The sequence below is a fragment of the Mauremys mutica genome, chromosome 5, assembly GCF_020497125.1.
Source record: "Mauremys mutica isolate MM-2020 ecotype Southern chromosome 5, ASM2049712v1, whole genome shotgun sequence".
NCBI classification, from domain to species: domain Eukaryota; kingdom Metazoa; phylum Chordata; order Testudines; family Geoemydidae; genus Mauremys; species Mauremys mutica.
This window is the reverse complement of record NC_059076.1, coordinates 44,559,455-44,583,335: the sequence shown is the minus strand read 5'-3', so window position 1 is coordinate 44,583,335 and position 23,881 is coordinate 44,559,455. Positions and strand designations below refer to the sequence as shown.

Below are 23,881 nucleotides of genomic sequence, written 5' to 3'. Positions count from 1 at the left end.
GACTAACCTCAGAGCCACCTTGGAAATCTCTCTATCCTTTGACTGAGACAGTTGGTGGCTAACTTTAAATGATGCCACTCTGCACTTTGCCAGTTCCTGCTTGACACACTATCTGCCACCTCCCCTGTTGGTTCCTAGCCCAATGAACTGACAGAACATAGAACTGATTTTAATTAAAATAAGGTTTTTTTTTAAAAGAATAGAACTTCACAAGAATTTTTCACAAATTTGAAATACTTAATATTGCACAAAAATATTTCATTACAAGTTTAAATCTGAAAGATTTTGACCAGCTTTAGCAGAAGAGGGGGTGGGGCATATCTGCAGGGTGCTGTTCTGAGCATGTGGAGAAGAGGTAGGGTCAGTTGAAACTCACTGCAGCAGCTTCTTCCAACTATGAGATAACACACCTACAGTACAGTGTACCCTAGAAGTCTCCCCAATGCCCTCATTAAAATCCTCCAAAATGAGATTGACACAAATGTATTAAACACTAGGGGCTTAGTCAGCATCTTAAAGTTAACCCAACTTTCCTGGAAACTGGTTTGAGCGAAATTATGGTAACAATTTTATGAATTCCAGCATGTTAATTTCATTTCCTAGCTGAGTTTATTTCAGTGCTAATAGCATTAACACAGTGAGCTAAAACACAAGCATGCAGCTGGAGCTGGGGATTTTCCAATTGCATTCTCACTATTAACATGCACTAGCAGTGTGCTTCGCATTATATAACAGATAAAGACAGCCCTTGTTTCCATGAGCTTATAGTCTATAACAGGTATGAGAAGGCACACTGGGAGACGATAAGATGATCTTATTAAGGGACTTTCCCAGTTTTGTGCGTGTAGGGAGACTAGAGCTAGTTGGAAGAAAAGTTCCAGTTAAATGACTACTTGTTTTGAAACTTAAGCTAAGTAGACTGAAAAAGGCCCACAAAAAGATGAGGAAAAAACCAAAATGTTTTGATTAGTCCAAAATAAATATTTTATTCCCTTTTTTTGGTTTGTGAAAATTTGAGATTTTGACCTTTTGTCTTGATTTGGGATTGAACAACATTCATGAGGCAGGACAGTTTCCCACCTAGCTCTGGTTGGACACTTTCCCTTCTCCCTACTCCTTGTGCCCCTCTTTCATCAAGAGATCTGTTTCTTGACTCTTTTTCAAAAAACTTTTCCATCGGGAAAACTACTACTTCTTTTCTACAGGAAGCCATCATAATTAATGCATAAATGCCACGGTAAGCATTCTGATGCCTTCTAACTATCTATGAATGATAAACAGGCAGAACACAGGTCTGCAGGACATTCAGTCACTCTGTTGCTCTATGTATAAAGAGGGGATATTACCCACTTTTGTAAAGCACTTTGAGACCCTCAGATAAAAGAAGCCACAGAGGTACAAAGTCTGTGATTTACCTGATCATTTGATATGTCATCTTCATTTTGAGACCTGTTTCCGTTTCATCACCACAGGAATCTCACAGTTAAATCATTGCTGTCTTCTTCTGTCCAACTTCAAACTGGTGTGAAATATTTTCATGGAAAACCAATTGCATTTATGCATACTGCAATCCTGTAACTTCCTGTGATATATCTGCAGTGGCACATATTGCCAATTTTGTGTGGTTTTTCCAGTTTCCCTGGTATTACTGACAATACAAGGCCAAATCCTGCTCGCCTTCTTCACAGAAGTAATACTGTTGATTTCAATGGGACTACTTCTGTGAGTAAACTGATCAGGATTTGAGCAAGCTGGGAATCATCTTTGCTTCCTCCCTCACCTCCTCTTTTAGTCTGTGGCTGAATCCTATTTCTTCTTCCTCCACAACATCTCAAAAATCCGCCCCTTCCTTTGTAGCCTGAGGGCCAAATCCATAACCTAGTCATTTTCTGCCTTAACTACTGTAATCGCTACTAAGGTTCTGTTGTAGTTAAAATTAGAAATCGACCTAAAGCTGGCGCAGTGCTCTGGCTGGTGGAACAAATAATGTACTAATATTCTGGGCTGCTAGCTTAGGAACAATCTGATTTTCACCCTTGAACATAGGTGAGGTCTCAAGGTACAACACAGAGTCAGGAGGCTAAACTAGTTCTTCACTATAGCATCACCAAAAAGTTGTGACTGTAATCCTAAGAACTCATATTTGCCCAACAGATTAAGTAAAAACAGCTCAGAATGAAGGAGGCCATCCCAATGTTAACCTTTGATCGAGTCAACATTTCAAGTGCCTTCTGCTTCAAAGTGCTCTCAGGCCCCTTGAAATATTCTGTTCATTGGCCATAACCAGATGTCTAAAGCTCCATGATACAAACAACAACATAATCCTTAGACAAAATTATTGCAGAATTGTGATCAGTACAGTGTGTGCTCTGTAGCTTTAAGAGAATTACTCACTGACTTGAATTTTAGGCAAAAAACTATACTTTCACTGCTCCTCACTTTACAAAGTCCTTTTTGTCATTCTTGTCATTTCTATAAACCTTTAAATATTTATTTATTTTTATTTTACTTGGTGGTCAGAATAACTTTTGTATACAATCCAAAATGTCCCTATCAAAACAAAACCTTTTCCCTAATGCCTTGGTTGTACCCTGTTGGATCCCTGACCACTTTAACCAAGTTGGAAAACTGACCTGTTCAACTGGACAAGACAAGGAAACAAACCAAGATTTCAGGAAAAATTGTTTTGCTGTTTCCCAGAAAGTCATTTTATTGGTGAAGATTTTAATCAAGAAACTTTGGTTAGCATGCAGAATCTTGTACATGGTTCAACATGTGCCAAGAAAAACTAGAGGGAAAAAAAAAGCCCTTGAGACATATTCCAGACAATATAAAGTTTAATCCTGATGACTGGATTGTAACTGAAGTGCAGTTATTGTTTGTGGGAAGTTCCATTTCACTCAAATGGAGCTTGAGATTCTACAATACAGAAATTGTTTCATCATAAATTACCAAGCAGATGTCTGGCGCTCAGCTGTAAAAAGTCCAGTGTTTCACCAAAAGTCTATAGTTAGCATAATAATTTTTTTAGCTGCAGGTTTTTACAAGGAACTATGTTATCTTAAATCAATTTTCATATGATTGTTTGTTCCTTTCCCTGAGAAAAACCTATTATCTTCCCACAAAAAGGAACAAGGGTTTTTTTCTTTTAAATTTTCCCTCCAATGCCATCATTATTCAGAATTTTTAGAAGAAAAAATAGTACTTTGTATTTGTCTAGTGCTTTCCATCTAAAAAACTCAAAATGCCATAGAAACATTTAATTATGTGTCTCATTTGTGAGGTTAGTTATGTATAGATATCCCCATTTGCGGATGGGAAACTAAGACATAGAAGTTAAGACTAAAATGATTAAACTTGTGTACCTTAAATTGGGCATCTAAATCCATATTGAGAGAACCTGATAAATGACAAGAACCAGAAGGATTAGGCCCTTAAAGATAATAAGAAAAACAGCGTGTCTGTAGATACGTGTAGCTCTGTATCTTTGCACAATTATAGAACTATTTCAAGGGGGGAAACTCACCCTTAGGCTGTAAAAGCATGAACTGCTGCGTGTATATTTCACTGTACTTATTGTTCTTTTTGCTAAGTGTTTTCTTCCCCATAGGTTTTACAGGAATTATTGGTATTCTACATTAAGTGACTCACCAATTTCTCTCTTATAAGGAAATACAGTGTGTCTTAATGTCACGTCAGAAAATGTTTATATTCAGGGAAGCCAAAGGGCTTGGTTCCAATTGGAAACAGATATCTCTGGTACTGGGGAAAAGAAAGCCATGTCCCTAGAGCTATTTATTGAAAGTTTATTTTTCCTTCCCTTATCTTTGCCAGTTCCTCACCCAGGGGAGAATCAACCAGTAAAGGAAGGGATTGCAATTTACATACCACACTAAACAAAGCCCTTTCCTGTCTCATACGTTAGTCACAGAGAGCATGCTTGAGACATTCTGGGAAGCCCCCGTATAGAAGGCAAAAAAGGTTTAAATCAGAGTTCCATCACCTATATCTTACTCCGTGTTGCTTCCACACACGCTCAACTAGTTGGGAACATTTTCTGTCAAGTTTTTGAGACACATGTTCTAATAGAACTTTTTTCTTCCCCCCACTTTGGACAAGCCCACCTGCTTAAAGTACATATTTTATTTGCTTGCCTTCTTTTAAAGACCTGCAGTAAAACAGACATCCAAAGCCTCTTTCGACTGCCACAGACAGGCATGAATGGCGCGGAAACTTCATCAGACCAGTTACAGGTGAGTGAGCATTTCTGATGGGGAGCAGTATCAGTGGCATGTTTGTTTGTTTAATGGAAATGTGCAAACTAATTAGACATTTAGAGCTATCACTTTGTGGCTGGATCATCATAGGCTTGTGTGGTAAAATAGTCTTGTCAGAATGAATGTATTCTGTTCTAATGTATGAAGGTGATACTGGAATGCTATAGATCTTTTAGAACCTTTTTTTAGTCTTTAATATTTTTTCTTTAAGAAGCTGATCCTGAGCATGGCCAATTGCCATGGTAACAAGGCAGCTTCTTGAGGCACTGTTAGCTATACCAAGATTTGAGCCACATGCACCAGGGCATTCTTTGAGTTTACTAGCGTTGTGTTTCTCTACTGGAAAGTGTGAGCTGTGACATTTAAAACCAATCACAATTTGTCCTTAAAGCTGTATATATTTATCAATTGAATAAAAAGAATATGCAAAACGTGTTTGGTAGCTTTTGAGAATTCTGTATTAGGCTGTGCTTCACTTGCCTGGGCTGACAAGCTGTGCCAGCTCAGCAGTGCCTGCAGTGCAGCAGGGCCACAGCAGCTGGCAGGAGTGGGAAACTCTACCACCAGTGGGTCGACTCCATGGGCAGGAAGCAGCAGAGATAGATCGCGGGCATGGGGAGTGGGAAGCTCCCCCCAGGCCAAGCTCCAGGGATGAGGCAGTGGCACTGACACAGGTTGGGGAGGAGCATCAAGGGATTGGGTCACAGAAGGATGAGCAGGATTGGGAGGTAATTAGTCCTGGCAGCGCCACAGAGGAAACAAGGTAAAGAAAATGGAATCTGGGCCAGCAGCTAGACCTTTGCAATCCAACTGGAATCTGATAGAGTCCAACTACAAGTGTCGGGATTGGGTCAGGAATGAAAACAACTTGATATGCTTGGACTTGAGTTCAGGTTGGCTGTGGTCTAGTCGGATACAGATCAGGCTTTAAAATTAGGTCCTAGCAGACCTCTAATTGACAGTGCAGTTTTGGTCTGAAAACCAGGCTACTGACTGGATATTTGGTGAGGGAGGAATTAAAAACAACACTTTCAATGACCAAGCATTTGACATGGCCAATGTGCTTTTCTGTGTTATGTATATTTATTCCAATTAAAATTCTGTTTTTACATGCAGCTAGTGTGCATCATGGTTTGTTATGAGAACCTGTGATAGCTTCTTGGAAATTATGATCTATTGAGCTAATAATATAAAAATGAGGATTTGCCTGAAACCATACTGGTTACAACTGACCTATGAAGTATATTTTGAACCCATTACCGGTCTAATTATGGGCCCACTCCTGCAAACACTTACTGCTGGGAATAATGTTTACTGTACTAATGCCCATGAATTAATGGGACTATTCATGCCTGCTAGCATGCCTAATGGTAAGTGTTTGAAGCACAGGACCTTTATTAGTTGTGAGGCATGCAAACAATACTTTAATACACTGTATCTTTAAAATAAAAAGCAAAATATGAATGTAGAAAACTGAAGAAAATCATTAGACTTTTGTTGGCTTTTGCAAGCTGCTTTTTTAAAGAATTGCCCTGTAACATAATATGATACACAATGGGCTAAAATCTCAGTTGGTTTATATTGGCATAGCTCCATTGACTTCAGTTGGCCACAATTCTCATTTCCGCCACAGAGTAAGCAAGCCTCAAAGTGAGTGTAAATGACATTTTTGTTCAATTTAAGGCCTTTTTGCCTTGCCAGGGAGATTTAAAGGACAGTGGTGTAAATATAGCACTTTAAATAGAAATGTCCCTCTTCAAATTGCTTTAAAAACATTAATATAATAGACATGTAAGGTAGATAAGTGCTCTATAGGATAATACTGAATTTGGGGGTATTATTTAGAAGGATTTATTTTAAATATTGTTTTTTTCTCTCCTTTGAAAGAGTACATTACTGACAAAAAAGAAGATACCAACAGATACCCTTGAACAACAGATCAGAATACTGGAAAGACAGAGACAAGAGGTAACTGATTTTACTATTATGAAATATATAATTTTTGGTCTCCCAGAGCAGGAAATCATAGGGCTCAAATTGTTACTGTTGCTCACACTGATTAATATTTACTTCTCTATTTAGCAGTTCCTCTTCAGTCAATGGCAGAATCAGGGCCATGATTTCTTGTGGAATGCTAGTCCTACATTCTGGAACCAAAATATTCTTGCCTCACAGTTTGTCATGAAATAAGGTCCCAATCCTTCAAACACTTATGTGTATACTTAACTTTCTGCATGTGACTAAAGCCATTGGCACGTTTCACATACATAAAGTTAAGCAAGAACATACATGTTTGCAGAATTGGGGCTGAAAACACACTAATAATGTGCTGATATAAGGTGGCATAGCCAAGTTGAAGGTTAATGATTTCTTGAACCCTGAGTAGGGATTTATAAGACGTTAGTGTAAACTTTATTGATGCTCATAGTAATGACAAGGGGTAATGTTGAGCAGCAACAAATTGTTTATTGGGTGTCTGACTCCTAGCAAACTGGGAATGTTTCTTTTTGTGACCATCCTAAACAGTGATCCATGTGTGCTGGATCTCAGGATGCTTCCAGGGGGCATATCTGAGGAGTGTAAACCATTTGTATTGGCTCACTGCTAACTTTTTATGTGCCAGTTACGTGTATGATTAGGGCCCTACCAAATTCATGGCTGTGAAAAATACATCACGGACCATGAAATCTGGTGTCCCCCTTGAAATATGGTCTTTTGTGTACTTTTACCCTATACTATTCAGACTTCTCAGGGGAGACCAGTGTTTCTCAACTGGGAGTCCCAATCCAAAAGAGGGTTGCAAGGTTATTTTAGGGGTGGTTGCAGTATTGCCACCCTTACTTCTGCACTGCTGCCTTCAGAGCTGGGCAGCTGGAGAGTGGCAGCTGCTGCCTGAGGGTCCAGCTCTGAAGGCAGCAGTGCAGAAGTAAGGGTGGCAATACCATACCATGCCATCCCTACTTCTGCATTGCTACTGGCACTACCGCTCTCTGGCTGCCCAGCTCTGAATGCAGCACTGCCACCACCAGCAGCGCAGAAATAAGGGTGGCAATACTGCAACCTCCCTACAATAATCTTGCGACACCCCCCTAAGATCCTTTTGGGTCAGGACCCCTACAATTACAACATTATGAAATTTCAGATTTAATATCTGAAATCATGAAAGTTACAATTTTTAAAATCCTAGGACCATAAAATTGACCAAAATGGACCATGAATTTGGTAGGCCCCTATTATGATAAAAGCCAATCCCTGTTAGGGTGACCAGATGAGAGGGAGAAAATATCGGGACACATGGGGGGGGGCGGGTTGCTGGCAGAGCAAAAAAAAAGCTGAGTGCTGCTGGGGGAGGGGGAAGGGGAAAGGCGAGTGCTGCTGGCAGAGAAGGGGGGAAAAAAGGCAGAGTGCTGCTGGCGGAGCGAAATATCGGGACAAATTGCGTCCCGACCAAAGATCCGTCGGGATGCGGGACAAACACCTAAATATCGGGACGTCTGGTCACCCTAATCCCTGTTCACTTTATATATGGAAATAGTCTTGCTGAACTCAATGGCACTTTCATATGAGTAAGGCAAGCGGGGTTTGCAACATCTAAAACTACACCTATCACATATACCTGGCAAGATATAGTGAACTTTAAACAAGGAAAAAAGTGTATGTAACTTCAAAAAGAAATTGGGAGTGGTAGTTTATTTGCATTGCTACTGTGTTAAACATGAGTCACCTGCAATTTACTACTTATCAGAGTGATGTAAATGTCACTCCTTGCACAACTATTTGGTTGTAGATGGGGAAAACCTCAGTTTATGGGCTTGTCTACATTACCTGCTGGATCGACGGGCAGCCATCAATCTAGCGGGGGTCGATTTATTGCATCTAGATGTGATAAATAGACTGCCAAGTGCTCTCCCGTCGACTCCGGTACTCCACCAGGGTGAGAGGTGCAGGCAGAGTCGACGGGAGAACGTCAGCTGTCGACTTACTGCAGTGAAGACACCACAGTAAGTAGATCTAAGTACATCGACTTCAGCTACGTTATTCACGTAGCTCAGGGGTTCTCAAACTGGGGGTTGGGACCCCTCAGGAGGTTGGGAGGTTATTACATGGGAGGGTTGCGAGCTCTCAACCTCCACCCCAAATCCCGCTTTGCCTCCAGCATTTATAATGGTGTTAAATATATTTAAAAGTGTTTTAAATGTATAAGGGGAGTCGCACTCAGAGGCTTGCTGTGTGAAAGAGGTCACCAGTACAAACGTTTGAGAACCCCTGATGTAGCTGAAGTTGTCCACATCCTTCAGTGTAGACCAGGCCTAAATCTCCACCTTGACTGTATTCTGGAATGCAAATATCAAAGAAATGAAAGACATGCCACAAAGGTTGGCAGCCTTTGGACTTTCTCTCCTTGAATGTAAATTGTCCATAGATGATGAGGAGATGGTGAACACCTTTGTTAGCTTCAGGATTAAAAAATTAGTCAGTTTAAATGATGTAATAATGCACTTCAGGCAAGTGTTGCTCACTGAGAATTACTGACTGATAATTGCAGCTGCTGGAGGTGAACAAGCAATGGGATCAACAATTTAGAAGTATGAAACAACACTATGAAAAAAAGGTAGGTTTGATTGTTTCTATTGGGCTCTAAAAGTGCCACCAGGTGACAGCAGCCCCATTCTTAGATACAAACTAGACTACAGGTATAATTTGAAAAATAACATAAAAACATTAGCATTCTGTGTCCACCCCCACCTCCCACGTAAAGGAAAATTTGAGAGTTTGAACATAAAGTAGCAAGTAACGTGCATATGGGTTTTCTGGCAATCCGTTATTGGAGCTAAGGTTCAAAGTGGTCTTTGAAGTCCTGTGAGGATCATTGTGGTCATCAAAACAAGGGTCCTCCATAAGATCATGAAAACTCTGCCCACTTTAAGCCATGCTTCCCTGAGAATTAATCTGCAGGTGTGCAGTGTGTGCCAAAGGCACTGGATCTGCACAACCACAGATCCAAATGCCCCTGTGCCATCCCTTATGGTACCTTCTAGATTGGTTTATGAATGACCAGCATGGAGATCCCCTTTTTGGTATGCCTGGTAGGGGAGCTTCACTAGCCCTAACACCTGGGTGGATTTTACCCTATGAGAGGCTATACTGTATAAGGAGCTCTTGTGCTTGTATTTTAAATAAATACTGTTACTTTTTTTTATTAATAATCTTGTAAAAACAAATGGTAGTCTCTTCCTCCCTCCTTTCACATACTGAGGTATTTATGCCACAGACGTTTCTTTTGAAAACACCATAATTAGTTGGCTAGCAAACTCAGCTGCCTGAGTGAAGTTTCTTCTTTTAAGTAAATAATCATAATTTCCATCAGTGTCTGCCTCTAACTGCCTTATAGGAAAAAGAAATTCCAATTTATTTTTGTTTTCTACCTAAGACAACATGTTGATTCCCCCCCCCCCAACCACACAGTTCTTTTCTGAATTGCTTGTACTCAGAGAGAATACAAATGACTTGTTTCCATCAGTGCACGATTATTTTGCCCCCAGCTGGATTATGAGGCTCATCTTTGCAGAAGGATCCCATGATGGGGAAGAAAAAAGAGCATTAAAATGGGAAATCTGTAGAGAGGCTGCTCCTTAACTGATGTAAATTGGCAGCTAAATCATTGGAGCTAATTGGATTTATAATAGCTGAGGATCTGGCCCAGGGCCAGAGTGCTTAAAATTTTTCATTAGAGAGAGACCTGAAAAGGAGGGGAGGGAGGAGGATCTTATTTTTGTACAAACGGTTCTGGCTCCTTCTCTGTGTCTAGCTGCGTACTGAAAGGTTTTGAAGGAGCCTGGGGCATACGGCACCACTCAGTGTCCTCTGTCTCAATCACCCCTGCTGTGACTGTGTGATCATTTTACAGCTTGCAGAAGTGAAAGCGAAACTGGGTGCATCACAGAGGAGTATCAGTGAGCTGGAGAAAGAAAGGCACCAGAATCAGCAAGAATGTGAGAGGCTGCAAGCCCTGGCCAGAGATGGACCTCTTCAGGAAGCGGTAGGAGGATTGCACTTTACCTGCTTGATTGTGTGTGTCCATAGAGTTACATGGGATTTGCTCTAGTAAGAGATACAGCGTGGGATGAATTACACCAGTGAGATAAGAATAGAGTATCGGGTTCCTTGCCTGGCGGTGTTATGCTCCTGAGGAGGTGGCAGATCAGAGATCCATCTCTAGAATTGCAAGTGACTCCTTGTGGCAGTGTCACTCCGGAAGTTGACAGAGGGCTGATGAATAGAGCATTTGGGGCGTGGGGGTGGAAGCATACTAATATGAATTGTGCACCTGTTCCCTCTCAAACAGATCTGTAAGTGGGTGATTTTTCTTTATGCTCAATAAAAGAAAATGCTGAAAATAATCTCTCCAAACTGGGTGACTGGGCAACAAAATGGCAGATGAAATTCAATGTTGATAAATGGAAAGTAATGCACATTGGCGAACATAATCCCAACTATACATACAAAATGATGGGGTCTAAATTGGCTGTTACCAAGAAAGAGATCTTGGAGTCACTGTGGACAGTTCTATGTAAACATCCACTCAAAGTGCAGCGGCAGTCAAAAAAGCTAACAGAATGTTGGGAATCATTAAGAAAGGGATGGATAATAAGCCAGGAGATATCATATTGCTGCTATATAAATCCATGGTACGCCCACATCTTGAATACTGCGTGCAGATGTGGTCGCACCATCTCAAAAAAATATATTGGAATTGGAAAAAGTTCAGAAAAGGGCAACAAAAATTATTAGGGGTATGGAATGGCTGCCATATGAGGATCATGACTGGTGTGGAGAAAGTAAATAAGGAAGTGTAATTTACTCCTTCTCATAACACAAGAACTAGGGGTTCCCAGCCAATGAGAGCTGCAGAGGCGGTGCTTGGGGCAGGGCCAATGCGTGTAGCTTCCCTGATCTCGCCTGTGCCTAGGGGCCGCAGGGATGTGCCGGTCACTTCCGGGAGCTGTGTGGAGCCAGGTCAGGCAGGAACCCTGTCTTAGTCCCACTGCACTGCCAACAGAACTTTTAATGGCCCAGTCAGTGGTGCTGACAGGAGCCAACGGGGTCCCTTTTTGACCTGGCGTTCTGAATGTCTGGCAACCCTAGTTGTGGACACTTCCTGTGCTGGACTATTATAATGTAGAACTGGAGTAAAAATCTCTCTGCAACCTCATCTGTTTTGATATCTGGCTTCAAGGTCCCTTTGTGCAACCCGAGTACATGAAGGGGTCAGAATCTGGTCTGGTATGTTGTCTTTTTTTCTCATCATGTGAGTAGTCAGCACAGTGCAATCTCAGCACATTTTATCGCGTCAGACTCCAGCTACCCATTGTTTTTTCTGCTGCTTCTCCTTCCAGTAGTTTGGCACAATTCCTTGGTATAACAAAAGTGCAACACATCTGCCAGATAGTCTGAAAACATTCTTGAAAAAAAATTTTCATCTGAACCTTATCAACATTTCTATATGTTTTTACATTCCAGAAAGAAAAAGAAATTCTAAATGAAGCATTGAATGAACTGAAGGAAGAGAACAAGCTCCTGAAAGAACAAAAAGCTTCAGTGACCAAAAAGAAAGAGTACTATGAATGTGAAATAAGTCGCCTCAACAAGGTATAGACAAAGAGAGGTATCAGATGGGAAACATTGGTTTAATATTTTTTGTATCTTTGACCTGAATTTATTTCAAGGATTTTTGCTGCCAGATAATGCCAATGTGGAAGACCCTGAATGTTGAAAATAGGGTGTTCTTCTCTCCTCCCATATTACTCATCTGATATGTTGCTGTGGGTGCATAGCAATGGAACCCTGATCACTACTAATCTGTGTGCCTTAGTGTGATGAGTTATGGTTAGTGGAGACGGGAGAGGGATTATCTGAGCCCATTCTTACAGCCAGCTGCTGTTTACAAACAGTTGCACTAAGAAGGGGAATATAAATTTCCTATAGGCCAACTTTGGAGGAAGCTTTGGCTTCTCACGCACACTCTTCTGTGCTTCAGATTCCCAACCTAACTCAAGCCCCTTGTGGGTTCCTAGTCATCCTCTTGCCTCAGCAATGTTCATTTCTCAAATTCTTCTATCTGACATCGGCAGTCTCTTCCTTCCACTCTCTCCTCTGATCCCTAACCCATGTTGCCCCAGACATAATCCCATTCTCCTTGCAACATTACTCCATTTCCTGCTCAGCTTTATAGGGTAAAATCCTGTCTCCAATTGAAGTCAATGGCAAAGCTCTTTTTTACTTCGGGACAAGATTTCACCACAGACTTTTTTTCTTGGCACCCAACGACCTTCCTTCTCTTGCCTTACAGCTCAGAATCCAAATCCTTTCCACCAGACAGCGCCCAGTGAAATGCTGTTTTTAAAAAGGGGTAAATGTAGTAAACGTTGAATCAAGAGATCACAGAAAGCAAGATGTGTTTTCTAACAATGTACCTCTTGGTAAACCACAAAAGCTTCCTGAGGAAATATGCTGCTCTTAAAAATTACTGTGACGTAACTTTGAATGATGCATAGGCTAAATTCAAAGCAAGGAAAATGCATGTTGCCTTGTAAAAGAATTCGACTGAACTTGTGGTTTCTCTAGCTGTCTCCAAAATGCATTGACCGGACTTGCACAGGAACTTTGTGTGACTTTAGCTCCGAAGGCCTATTCATAAAATAATTTACTGGAACATATTGTTCTGTTTTGCTAGGGTCTTGTAGTGTGGTTGGGACTGAGGAGGAGGGAGGAAAATATTCTCATTTGGGAAGAGCTGTGCTGCCAGTGAGATACCTGTTGCTCTATAATACAGAACTTGTTGAGTGCAAGAGAGAATTGTTCTTTCTGGTTTACTTGGTATTTGGGTTCTTCTATAACTATTTCACTAGTGCACATAGAAACTGTTGTCCACAGTATTGCCAGCCCCATGTATTCAAAAATTGAGTTCGACTGCCCCAAAATAATGAGATTTTAAAAATAAATGTTTTGTATTCATTTTATGTTTTTTAAGCCTTTAGAGTTCACATTTCCCAGCTTTTTCTCCACACAATGATGTCTAGAAACTTGTGGGGGTGGGGGGAAAGCTGAGATTCTCACATCATCACATGACTCCAGGAGCTGGGCCTTTAAGAAAAGCACCCAATATCATGAGATTTGTTCTAAAATCACAAGAATTGGCAACTGTTCATAATTAGAAATAAAGACATTGATAAAAAGCACAGACTTATTTTGCATACAGCATAAAAACAATTCTTCCAGATGGCTTGAGAAGTAGTGTTGCTGCATATCTTAGACTGTAGCTTAATACATAAACAGTAGATTTCTCCCACCCTCCTCCTCTCCAGGTACTATAAAAATGAGAACTGTTGAGGGCCAAAGAATAATCTGTGAATTCTCCTACTGGATCAGCACAAAATTATTTACAGCACAGATGTGTCACTAATTCTGATATACTAGGAAAATTCACCGTTCTTCCAATTAATCTCCTCTACTTCCACCTGTGTTTGTGGTGAGATGATCTGGAACTAGCACAGATCTGTGACATAAAGTATTTTGGAATTGTTGCCACCTAAGAAACTAATCGAAGTTTTTTTTTAAAGGTGTATATAAAGTCAGCAGAGTTAAAATAGATATGACAAATAAGCTTTATAAGCTTGGTGACTGATTTTTAAAAGGAGTGAAAAAAATCAGAGAAAATGAGGAAACAATACCTCATCAAGGAACAATGAAATAGGCTCATAAGAACATAACATAAGAACATAAGAAAGGCCGTACCGGGTCAGACCAAAGGTCCATCTAGCCCAGTATCTGTCTACCGACAGTGGCCAATGCCAGGTGCCCCTGAGGGAGTGAACCTAACAGGCAATGATCAAGTGATCTCTCTCCTGCCATCCATCTCCATCCTCTGACGAACAGAGGCTAGGGACACCATTCTTACCCATCCTGGCTAATAGCCATTTATGGACTTAGCCACCATGAATTTATCATCTTTGAATCAGAGGGCCTGAACCACTGTGTGCAAGTATATTGTCATCAAGGCACAGGTGTATACCACATGGGTGGGGGGGGGAAAATAAAACCAGATTTCATTCACATTCATCCCAAGCAGCTATATTTAACAATCATATGTAAAAGAACGGGTTTGACTGGGAACAGACCAGGAGAGTGTTTTAGCTTTCAAATGTGTTGTGATCCCATTAAGCTTTACAAAATCTCTTCCCTGCCTCCCTCTTCCATCCCCAACTCGTAATTAAATTTTATTTTAACAGGAGTGTATACTAAGATACACTTTCAGAGAATTAGGACATACTGCTCCGGTCCGGGTGGGGGTTGCTGTAGATATTTGGCTCTCCATTAATTTTATTACTTGTACACGGTAGTGAAATATCATTTCAGAATAGAATGGTCCAGAATAACTGTAACTCAGAGGGGCAGGCTGCCCCCACTAAGTTTGATACAATACAGAGAATCTACAAGTTGACCAGCTGCATGTATTTTTATACTATCTCATCTGTAGATCCAGCCTTATTTACACAACTCTGCACATATATGTGCCTCTCAAATGGCACAACTATTGGGACAGTACTCAAGGTAGCTCAGCATTTTGGTTTAGATTATAAATCCTCTCTCCTCTTTCAGTTTCCTCCTTGGGAGGCTATAGGTTATAACTATAATTTTACTGTCACTATTTCATGGAAGACAAGGCACATAATATTAACCTTCGGGTTACTGTGGCCATCTATGCTTTTGGAACTCCTTGTAACTCCTGCTCTGCCCACCCTCTGTCTCTCTAAATCGGTCGTCCCTCCCTTATGACCTTGTATGGGAGCTGGCCAACAGGAGATCACTTCAGATGGACTCTATTGGGCATTCGGAGAAAATTCAGTGACATCCACATCAGGGAGTGGTTCCTCTATGAACTCCTTGGGAGCCTTTTAATAGTTGGCTGTTTGATGGTAACTCTAAACAGTTCAGACAAGGAGAGGAGTCTGAAACAATTACCAGGAATTATATCTTTTAAAAATGCATAATGTTGAGACAGCCATGGTCTCCTTGACAGAGGTTGAGATGGGACGACACCAAATGGCTATGTCAGAATAATAAAGGAACGTGACATTTGTTACCTGGTGATAGGTTATAGAGAGTGAGGAGAAGCAATAGTTTTAAGATGATTCCAAACCCATGAATAACTGGAATACAGTAATCTCAAAATATAATGTAAAGCTTAATGGTAAAGAAAGTATCAGAGGGGTAGCCGTGTTAGTCTGGTTCTGTAGAAGCAGCAAAGAATCCTGTGGCACCTTATAGACTAACAGACGTTTTGCAGCATGAGCTTTCGTGGGTGAATACCCACTTCTTCGGATGCAAGTGGTGGAAATTTCCTGGGGCAGGTATATATAAGCAAGCAAGAAGCAAGCTAGAGATAACGAGGTTAGATCAATCAGGGTGGATGAGGCCCTGTTCTAGCAGTTGAGGTGTGAAAACCAAGGGAGGAGAAACTGGTTCTTAAAAAAGCTTAAAAAAGGTTAAAGCAAGCCATTCACAGTCTTTGTTTAGTCCTGAGCTGATGGTGTCAAATTTGCAGATGAACTGGAGCTCAGCAGTTTCTCTTTGAAGTCTGGTCCTAAAGTTTTTTTGCTGTAGGATGGCCACCTTAAGATCTGCTATTGTGTGGCCAGGGAGGTTGAAGTGTTCTCCTACAGGTTTTTGTATATTGCCATTCCTAATGTCTGATTTGTGTCCATTTATCCTTTTCCTTAGAGACTGTCCAAACTGTCCAAACTGGACAGTCTCTAAGGAAAAGGATAAATGGACACAAATCAGACTACTTGCATCCGAAGAAGTGGGTATTCACCCACGAAAGCTCATGCTGCAAAAACATCTGTTAGTCTATAAGGTGCCACAGGATTCTTTGCTGCTTCTACAGAACCAGACTAACACGGCTACCCCTCTGATACTATCTCTAGCTTGCTTCTTGCTTGCTTATATATACCTGCCCCAGGAAATTTCCACCACTTGCATCCGAAGAAGTGGGTATTCACCCACGAAAGCTCATGTTGCAAAACGTCTGTTAGTCTATAAGATGCCACAGGATTCTTTGCTGCTAATGTAAAGAAAGTAATGCAAAGTATCATAGCAGGGTTGGACTGAAAAGCAGATCAACAGTAATACAATGATGTAGTATGTGTAATCATGACTCCCTCTAGTGGCTGGCCATATGGACTATGCAACCTCCTGCATGCCAAGAGCTGAAGGATTTTGAACTCATGCAGTAGAAATGTGCACTTTCAGTGCTTAAAGGTCTTTGGTTCAGTCCCTGCTGTAGCCATTATTTGCTAGATAATGGCTAAATTTTTTTTAAAAAAATCTTTAGTTTTGGGAACCCATCTTTAGGAACCTACATTTTTTTCCTAGAAGTTTTTCTGGGCTTTCCAAAACTTTGATTTTTCACAGGCAAAGGCATTGGTAAATGTAAATTGGATGGACCTGCAATGGCTTGATTTGCAAGTGCAAATGCTACTTATGTATGCAATCTAAGCACTGAGTCTCATGGAATGATAGTGTCCCAAACCTAGAAGCCGGAATATGGTCACTTTGAAAATTTTGGTAATTAAATATTAGTCGCACAGTTTATATACCACATGAACTCTGTGACAATTATAAATGCAGTCAAAGGCAAGTCATGACTTGCTTGAATCTATTCAGTCAGAGATGCCAACGTTGTAATGATTAAAAAGGAATTCATTTAATGTGGTGAATCCCTGTTGTTGCAGGCCCTTCTGGATGCACTGCAAAAGCAACACCTGTCCGTTTTTGTGCCTCATTTGGATAAGTCTGACAGGAGCTGCAGCCATGAAGAGATGAGGACCCAACTGGAAGTTCTCAGACAGCAGGTGAGAATGCCTGGAAGTCAGGCTGACTGAGTTTAACACTGTACTATTTCCCCCCCTTTCTCCTGTTCTGGTTAACTTGTTATCCTGATTTTGAAAGGAGGAAGCAGTCTGGCTTTAGTCCAGATAAAATGATGCTTCTAAGATCCTGTTATCACAGTGGTATGCATTGTCATAGGATGCAATTCAGTCCTGAGGACCAGCACAAGGTCTATGACCCTGTGGGGACGGGGATGTGGGCAGTTAGACCTAGTGGTCAGAACCGGGGTCAGAAGCCAGAAACCAAAGTCAGAGTCAGAATCAGTATCTGGAGTCACACTGAGGGTCACGACTGGAGTCCTAATCAGAGAGCTGTGCGAAGGGTCAAGCTGAAGCCAAAATCAGAGCGTAGTATCAAGGATCAGACCAGAGTCAGGGAACAATGCCAGGGTCATACCAGAGTCAAGAGTTAGGGTTCAGTTCAGCAGCAGATCAGGAGTTTTCTCAGTTGCTCAGACAACTTTCTATGGTCCTTCTGGCTTAAGTCATGTGTCTGGGCCAATTGCTGGAGCTGGACATCTGCTCCAATCAGGAGCTTCATGGGCAGAGCCTCTAGTGGTCCAGAGTCCTGTTAGCCCCCATTCCTGCTAGTTCTGGAGAGCTGTCAGTTAGTGGCTGCTGTCTGGGCACTGCTTGGGGACCTGCAGGCCCAGGTTTGAGATCTGCAATCCCTCACAGCATCACTTAAAACAGGGGTCGGCAGCCTCTGGCACGCTGCTCGCCAGGGTAAACACCCTGGTGGGCTGGGCCAGTTTACATGCTGCATCAGCAGGTTCGGCCAATCGCAGCGCCTACTGTCCGTGGTTCGCTGTCCTGGGCCAATGGGAGTGGCGGGAAGCTGCAGCCAGCACATCCCTCACCCCGCACCGCTTCCCGCAGCCCCCATTGGCTTGGGACAGTGAACCGTGGCCAGTGGGAGATGCGGCAGGTAAAAAAACTGACCGGGCCCACTAGGGTGCTTACTCTGGTGAGCCACATGCCAGAGGTTGCCGATCCCTGACTTAAAAATCACATAGGGCTTATGTGGGATATAAGAAGGTCATAGGCATTGTGCTAGCTATCTGTACAGGGCTAAATTTTACTATAATGAATTATATATTTCAAGAGTTATTGGTTAGTCTGATATTGATCTCCTGCATTCTTGTGAGCTGGCACTGTATTGAATTATATAAGAATCCTGTTCCAGTCTCTCAGAAGAATGATGTAGCACAGGCAGACACAAATCACAACCTGCATACTGGCTGCAGAGAAAACTCATAGACTTTAAGGTCAGAAGGGATCATTATGATCTTCTAGTCTGACCTCCTGCACAACGCAGGCCACAGAATCTCACCCACCCACTCCTGTAACAAACCCCTGACCTATGTCTGAGCTATTGAAGTCCTCAACTTGTGGAAAACTCTGTTGTCAGAGAAGCTGGAGGTTATCAGTATTACAATCATTATTTTGAGGCGTGGATATGATTTTTTTTGGTTTGTTTTCTCTCTATCTAGGAACAGGTCAGTTTAAACTCACCTGAAAAGTACTTATATTTTTAAGTTTTAGGTCTGTCATCCTGTACAGTATTAGGCAAAGTTATTGAAACACGAATAGACGTGATCAGAAGATACATGGGATAAAATACTTGTTTCTGTCACGTTTGACCAGTTGAGCCAGACTCGACTCTCTAATATAATGTATGCCACATGCTGGGGAGCAGAATCTTGTACTTCATTGTGCTGTAATGAGTTATTTCATTCTGCTAGACAATATAATAGCGTACACCATTTCTCAAAATCCTCCTGGGGAATTGAAATGTAGCCGGTCAGTTTTATTAATATATGTTTCCAGTTGTAGACATCAGTATAGTCATTCTGGACCTTACACAACATGAAGGGGAAGAGAAGACTTGTGTGGCGGAGAATAGGGGATTGACATCTATATGATAGCATATCTCCATTGCTTAGCCATCTTTGGCCCATCACTGGCTGGGACAGAAGGGCTACACAAGAGGGGAGGGGAAAAGGAAAAGGGAGAAGCAGGGAGGTGGGGGGGGGGGATACACAGTCTATGTAACACCCCCCCTCTTCTTCAGGGCATCAGAACTTATAATGCAAAGGGGCATCATAAGTCACTCCACGGTGAACTGTAGCACAATCTGCTCTCCCAGAGTTTTAACAGATCATGTGGTTACCTGGCTGTCAGGGTGAGCGTGACAGGACGGATTGCTATACAGCTGGTGCTGTGGAGGGGTGATGGTTGTTCGTAGATGTGCTGAAACATATAGGACATGACTCTCTGCAGGAACTATTGACTGTGCCCGCTCCCAAGGTGTTACAAGCTGACATTGGGCATGCCTCCTTGAGGGGACAATGTGGTGGAGCTGACACTCTGAAAAGGCCTTTTATGCATAGATTTATGCAGGAAGAGAACCGATAGGCCTACATGCACTGGCAGAAGTGTCTAAAGAGCATTGCCGATGTTGCCAGCTATATATAAGTAATGTAGATAGTGATTTACAAGTTACCTTGTTTCATTTTCTCGGGTTCAGTTGATGGCATTTCTTCACTGAACCAGAGAAACAGCAGTAATATTAACTTGTGACGTAGGTGCTGCATGTATAAAAATGCTGACCGGTTAATAGCAAAGACATTTTTAATTCATGGTGCATCAGGTAAGGGATCATTGAGATGCTTCATAGGTCCCAGCTTACCTCTGGCTTGTCATTCTGTTTGAGTGATAAGCTCAGTTTTATATATCCTCATGTTAGCATTTCAGGGACTATCCCTTGCAAGGTCCTGAATACCACCTGCAAGGTAAAAACCAGCAGATCCAGCAGTGGACGCTGAAGATGCTAATCATTACAGCTGGTTGGAAAATGGGGAAAATGTAAAATATTTGTATCTTAAACCAGCATTTGGATCATCTTGAAGAATCCACGCCCTTAATATTTGGAATCTTAGTGCTAATCACATCTAAGGCAGTCCCCGAGCAAGCCATTCAAATATAGCAATATTCCACAAATACTGAGATTGTGAATTATTTGTGAGTGGGATCACATGCAGATAAACAGACTAAAGCTAGGAAAAGCATAGGAAAAAATGTTGAAAGTAGATGTATAATAGAAGGGATCAGTCTAAAAAGTGCTCTGTAAATTAGCAGTTGCTTGTCGGTTAATTTGTAAAAATGACACAGGAAATGATCATGGTTGTAGAATTCCAGTGAGAATTCCCTCTTAGGATGAATTCTGTACATGTTTGGAATGTGTTTAAAAAACAAAATAAGAGTAATGGAAATCTTGGATCACTGTAGCACTACCACAATACATTTCATAAATAATATTAATAATTTCAGGTACAGATATATGAAGAAGACTTTAAAAAGGAGAGATCTGACCGAGAAAGACTTAATGAAGAGAAAGAAGCACTGCAAAAACTTAATGAAAGATCACAGTCCGAACTGAACAAGCTAAATTCTCAGGTATGATTTAAAGAAAGTTGCCATTGCCAGCACATGTGCATTTTATTTTTATTTTCTCACTTACCATACAGCCCAAGACTTTTTGACTTCCTTTAATTGACATTGGATTTTATTTGAAGTCACCACGTGGGATGAAATCATTCTGAAGAAATGTTGTAAAGAGATGAGAAATGATTAGAGACTTCTTCTAAATTAAGTAGATGGAGTGTCTATTAAAAAGGCTGTTCAATATCTCTTAAACCACAGTTCTTTTGTCTTTCCCTTTTTTATTTGTTTTGTTGGCGTGCACTTGATATAAGAAACACAGCCTCATCCCCAAACCTGGAAATAAAATATGTGTGGCACCAAGTCCTGCTCTGTTACAGTGACCTGTAACTGTCTGAGACGGTGGTGTTACTCCAGAGCAGAATTTGTCCTAGTTCAGATTAATTGAGCAGTCTGAACGGAGTCGTTCCATTGGTTGGGAAATCTTTTTTTATCTCCAGTGTGATGTCAATGTTCTGAGATGGGAGAAGCTGAAATGAAATCATGGCACGTACAAAATATTGAGCTTTCACAATCTCCTCTAAAAAATAATGAAATCGCAAGACTTCTCTGTGACAAAAGTTGAGCAACATTTTGCAATAAGTGGCAAGTCATTATGGAATGTACTCTGCTGTACTATCATCCCTCTGGACTTCCTGATTTAACCACAAAAGTATTAGCTGATTCTTAACCAACCCACAAAGCAGTACTGTAGACACTGGATTTTACTGTAGCATAAGAAGCAAGGGATTGATACCCCATAAGGTACTTGAGTGCCTCCTGGAGAGGTGTTGAGTGCCCATGGCTCCCATTAGCTTCATTGGGAGTTGAGGGCATTTAGCACCTCCCAGCAGGTATTCTGTATTGCACAGAATAAGGCCCAAATGAGAGAATATTATTAAAGTTGTATGGCACAGAAGGCGGCATTTCATTTGTTAGTGATGCTACAAGTAGTGCCATCCAGGGCATTCAAGCACACGGGAATAGCATAGACATCCTTAGTATGTTACCCACTCAGTAGACATGGGGTATTTCTGTGGATGAATGACATTTTAATCAGCTTGGGAATGTTTTAAAGAGTTCAGGTGGTTTTAAAGCCATTTCTCTCATTGATATCTGTGCTGTGGTAGAGTCCAGCCAAGGAGTAGAAGTGGCTGCACAGAGTTTCCTTCCAGTGGTCATAGGAGGGTGTGACAGCCCTTCATTTCAGTGTTGGGAGATCACTCTAAAACACCAATATGTGGGGGGAGAAGGGGAACCACCTACTCCTCTCCAGGGATAGCAGAGGCGTTCTGTGTCATGCACACACAAAGTAGTTTCTTGTAGATGGCTCATGACCCATCATAACATGCACATACGTGGGAGTTGTTCCAGCCCCAGTGCTGTAGGAGCACCAGTGTGTGTATAATGCTTGGAGTCTTCTGTGATTAACTGACAGTTGTGTTGGAAGCAGCTTTGGGACAGGCAGTCAAGATGGTTGATTTATCAAAGTGAAATTTTGATTTCTCCACAGATAAAAGCATGTTGGCAAGAAAAAGAACTTCTAGAGAAGCAATTAAAGCAACAGGTGTGTGTGCACCTCTTCAATACCTTGTGTTTTGCATTTACATTAAATGTTTCAAGGCTTCTGTGAACTGGTAGAGTAAATCCCTACTTCTAAACTACTCATCTCTCCTCCTTAAGGGCCAGATCCTTCAGCTCTTAACTGTGTTGTGCCACCAAAGTCAGTGGGACTATACATGAGAGTAAGGGCTGCAGGATCAGCTCTGAAAGCATTCTATAATAATAAACTCATTGTTCCCCATAGAAAACTTTCTCTAAATATATGGAGGTTGCCACAGGCATGCGATCCATTGAGCAAGTTTCACTACATCGGAGTTCACTAGGGATTTGCAGAGGCTCAGCACAATGCCTGTGTACCCTGTAAGCCCTTCTATAAGTATGTTTCACTGTATTAACTCTGGCCCAAATTCATTCAATAAAGGGTTTGTGATTGATTTGATGATATTTGTGAAGGTTCATGACAAGTTCTAAGTATATCAGTGCAAAGTATTTATTTGATTGGGCCAATTTGTGAGGTGCTGACTCCAGCTTTTGCTTCCCGCTCCCCCCCCCCCCATATACCAAAGCATATTTCCATTGATTTCATTGGGCTTCAGTAAAGCCCAAGCAACAACAGAGCAAAAGCTGTGAGGATCTCAAGATTTGGCTCATTACTATCCATATTATTTATTAACCCGGTTCCATGTTAAGCAAGTCTGCATGTGGTTAGTATTGGTTGAACAGTGAGTGCTACTACATGAGATAAAAATGTCATTTGGTGCCAGAAAACAGTGCTTGCAAGGTGTAGGTATCAAATACTTCATCCAACAGAAAAATTTCGATGGTCCTTGGCAGGATGTGCGGAAGATGCTGTATCAAGAGAGATTTATTTGTTTATCAACATTCAGAATAGGTTAAATTAGAAGCCTTGTAGCCAATTATGGGTCTGGACCCTTCTTCACTATTAATGTTCAGTGGTTAATTTGTATTGGCATTCTGTTTGACCCACAGGTTCAGCTAGGAGCATGGTATTTTTTTTTTTTAAAAATAATTTTTTCCTACAGACAAAAGACCTTCCTGTGCCATCTGAGAAGTGCTGCTTCCTGCCTCAGATGTTTCTTCCACCTTGTGTTAACTATGGAAACTGTGGATTAGTTCTCCACTACCAAGACCCTCGAGTACAAATGTCATCACGGGGCATGTATGATCAGCAACAGCACCCTGTGAGTAGGACTTCTGTCAATTATCATTTTGCAGATCTTAGAACATGGCAACCTTACATGAGAACTGTGATCCTTTCAGTGATTCATTCCACCCTCTTCTTCAGCTAGCTTGGTTGTCTCTCAATCCATTTCATTTTCTCTCTCTTTGATGTTTCTGTTTTCTCCTATAATTTTTCATGTTAAATTTGTAACTCTGGTCCCACTTTCCTGCCTCCTTTGGAAAATCTGCAGAAGTGGGCTTAAAGGGGAGGGAAAGTCCTTGCAGGGATTTCTTGAGTGTGCCCGAATGGTGCTGAGGGCGAGATCAGTCTCTGTAGGACCCAAAGGCTAACAGACATCTTTTCTCCCCTGCCTCTGCTTCATCTCAAGTGCTGTCCTGAGCAGATCTCTGACATACTTCCATATT

The 23,881-nt window shown here is 41.5% G+C and overlaps 1 protein-coding gene across 7 annotated transcripts in view; it reads left to right on the top strand.

The window, feature by feature from the left end:
• Window positions 1–23,881, top strand: part of TNIP3 (TNFAIP3 interacting protein 3) — a 118,749-nt gene that overhangs the window by 79,158 nt on the left and 15,710 nt on the right. For all 7 annotated transcript variants that reach the window (XM_045017362.1, XM_045017366.1, XM_045017368.1 and 4 more), the window contains 9 exons: window positions 4,167–4,253; window positions 6,165–6,245; window positions 8,824–8,889; window positions 10,186–10,317; window positions 11,799–11,927; window positions 17,072–17,191; window positions 20,561–20,686; window positions 22,224–22,277; window positions 23,317–23,475. In XM_045017362.1, the coding sequence (XP_044873297.1) occupies window positions 4,167–4,253; window positions 6,165–6,245; window positions 8,824–8,889; window positions 10,186–10,317; window positions 11,799–11,927; window positions 17,072–17,191; window positions 20,561–20,686; window positions 22,224–22,277; window positions 23,317–23,475 (954 nt within the window). The remainder of the gene's footprint in view (window positions 1–4,166; window positions 4,254–6,164; window positions 6,246–8,823; window positions 8,890–10,185; window positions 10,318–11,798; window positions 11,928–17,071; window positions 17,192–20,560; window positions 20,687–22,223; window positions 22,278–23,316; window positions 23,476–23,881) is intronic.